General features: G+C 46.6%; 1 protein-coding gene across 1 annotated transcript; it reads right to left on the bottom strand.

The window, feature by feature from the left end:
* On the bottom strand, positions 1-2,383 carry myod1 (myogenic differentiation 1). The gene is made up of 3 exons (XM_047597473.1): positions 1,573-2,383; positions 796-874; positions 1-380 (listed from the first exon to the last, which is right to left on the bottom strand). Exons 1-3 carry the CDS (start codon positions 2,158-2,160, stop codon positions 157-159), a joined length of 891 nt encoding a protein of 296 aa, XP_047453429.1. The 5' UTR covers positions 2,161-2,383; the 3' UTR covers positions 1-156.
* Between the last annotated feature and the right edge of the window lie 292 nt (positions 2,384-2,675).

Genomic DNA, 2,675 nt, shown 5'->3' with positions numbered 1-2,675 from the left:
CTAGCAGAAATGAGCTTCCTGAAAACCGTGCTGCAGAGACTCGCTTCAGTGTAAATGCGTGGTGAAAGTGATCGCTTTCCCTGCGTGTGGGTCTGTGAAATGAGTGGACGGTTCGACGGCATGGTATTGTCCAGGTGGATGTCTGTGCGTGAGGCTCTATAGGACTTGGTAAATGAGGCTGGGGTCTTGGCTGGCGTTCGGGGAGGGGACCTGGACGGGCGGGGCGCTCCCTCCAGCCTCGCTGGCCGTGACTGTCGGCGGAGACGCGGGCCCGTCGGCAGCCGGCAGGAGGCTGCTGTTGTCGGTGGAGATTCGCTCCACGATGCTGGACAGACAGTCCAGGCTGGAGACCACGGAGCTCCGCTCACTCTTCAAACCACCTGCACGACACACAGAGACAAAAAGCTCAATTATTACTTTAGAAAAAGAAAGAAAAAAAAGAACAAAATGAAGGTGAATACCACACCGTAGGAGGCACGTTGGCCACATTTTCTTTTTCTTTTTTTTTTACATCTCAAAAGTCAAAATATTTTCTTCAAGTAATTTCAATAAAATTCTGATTAAATGTTTTTTACGTTCGTTTTTTTTTTAACCAACAGAAGTCCGTTTCAAAAAGCGCCAGGCTACCATTCGCATTTCATTTTATAGTTTTATTGGCTTCATTGGCCTACTGTTTTTATTGCTTGCTCTGTTTGTCTTCCCCCGCCAACTACCTCTGTTTTACGGCCAGAGGTGAACTGAATGGTTCATTTCCTAATTGGCCTCTCACTAGGTGATATCAAAGTGACTTCTTACCGTTTGGAGTCTCGGAGAAATAAGAGCTGTCATAACTTCCTCTTCTGGTGGACTGACAGGTCGGGCCGTTAAAATCCGTCTAGACAGAAAAAATAAATAAATGATTTAGAGAAGAGGTGTCACCATACAGAGCAATTCCATTTGTGTATTATTGTTAAGTTGTGTTACAGCAACGACGAGTAAATGTAGTTCAGAGAAGCAGCGTGAATGTTGAAAATTAATAGTTCAATGAATTCAAAAACAAAACAAACAAACAAAACAAGTTAACACTTTTCATTTTCAACATGAAAAATGATGAACACTAAAAAAATGATAATTTTTAAATAAAAATAAATAAATAAAACGAAAAGTCCTTCTCTGGCACATTATAGCCAGTGTAACAAACTTTCACGAAGAGTACTATAAAAATGCAGCACATGCCTGTTCCCGTAAATGAGGCCTTCTTAAAGCCACTTATACTTAAATCTTAAACAAAATGAGAAAAGTGTCTATTTGAGTCATATCTATTTAACGATAGTTAAAATTCGAACTGAAATAAAGTGGCACGTGGAAGTTATTAAAGTTAAACATTTGCTTAAACTGAACTCAATTTCAAACTTAAACTTTAAAACTTTCAAATGAAAGTAATGGTAGGCTAAATAAAAAAGCAAGAACAAAGTAGTTGTTGAAAACTAAGAAGTTGCCGTGCGTAAAGACGCACTGGCGCACCAACGCGTGCTCAGAGAGATCGTTCTCTCCACTGACCCCTCTTTGACAGCTGTCGGTCCTTGAACTCACCATGCCGTCGGAGCAGTTGGAGCGGGGGCTGGATGCGTCCGAGTCCCCGCTGTAGTGCTCCAGCACCGGATAGTAGCCGTCCTCCTGCCCGCCGCGCAGCAGCGCCTGCAGGGACTCGATGTAGCTGATGGCGTTACGCAGGATCTCCACTTTGGGCAGCCTCTGGTTGGGGTTGGCCGTGGTGCAGCGCTTCAGGGTCTCGAAGGCGTCGTTGACCTTGCTGAGCCGCCGGCGTTCCCGCAGCGTGGCCGCCTTCCGCCGGTCCGCATTGGTGGTCTTCCTCTTGCAGGCCTTACAGGCCCAGAGCAGGCAGCGGCCCGCCTGGTGGTGCCCGCTGGGGGCTCGGACGTGCTCGTCGTCCTCTCCCTCGGCGTGGTGGTGGAGATGCAGGAGGGAGGACGGGGAGGAAGAAGAAGAGGAAGGGGAGGACGAGGATGAAGAGGAGGAGTCATCTGGCTTCAGCAGGCCCACATGGACCAGCCGCGGGTCCAGATCCTCGAAGAAGTGCATGTCGCTGGTGTTGAAGCAGGGGTCATCATAGAAATCATCAGCAGCAGGGATGGGAAAAGAGATATCCGACAACTCCATGATTCAGTCCAAAACACACCAAAAGGAGAAGGAAATCCAGTGGAGCACAGTCTTCTGTCAGAACAAACCTTTTTTTTTTTTTTTTTTGTTTTTTTAGGAAAGAAACAGAAGTGAATAATTCAGAGCAGAGAGAGTGAGGTGTGAATCAGGATCTGGGCTTTCAGGGGAATGTTGAGTCCTGTCACAAACTTTTCTGCCCTCTCAGCTGTTGACCTGGATCATCTTATACCTGGGACGTCGAGGGAGGGCGGGGTTTGGATGGTGGGGTCCTTCGAGGCCTGACCAATCAGGTGGCAGCAGGAGGGGTTTACAACTTCACGGTAATTAGTGTACAATTACCCCTAACAGAGCAGTAACAGCGGGATAATATACTGCTGCAAGCCGCGGGGAACCGTACACATGTGGGAAGTATAGTACATTCTAAAGGGTACAAATACTTAAGAGGAATATGAAGCTATTGTTAAAATTACATCTGAACTTGTTTCTTTTTTTGTGCGTGTTACGGTTGTGACATT

This window comes from Mugil cephalus, chromosome 10 (genome assembly GCF_022458985.1).
Source record: "Mugil cephalus isolate CIBA_MC_2020 chromosome 10, CIBA_Mcephalus_1.1, whole genome shotgun sequence".
Taxonomy (NCBI): Eukaryota; Metazoa; Chordata; class Actinopteri; order Mugiliformes; family Mugilidae; genus Mugil; species Mugil cephalus.
This window is presented reverse-complemented; position numbering and strand designations above follow the sequence as displayed.

What these genes read in the sequence shown, in the direction of transcription:
- myod1 (XM_047597473.1), bottom strand. Translation starts at nt 2,160, where the DNA reads ATGGAGTTGTCGGATATCTCTTTTCCCATCCCTGCTGCTGATGATTTC. An exon ending in CCAACTGCTCCGACGGCATG is followed by an intron (nt 875 to 1,572) that starts GTGAGTTCAAGG and finishes TTTTCTGTCTAG; the next exon opens with ACGGATTTTAACGGCCCGAC. An exon ending in TTTCTCCGAGACTCCAAACG is followed by an intron (nt 381 to 795) that starts GTAAGAAGTCAC and finishes TGTGTCGTGCAG; the next exon opens with GTGGTTTGAAGAGTGAGCGG.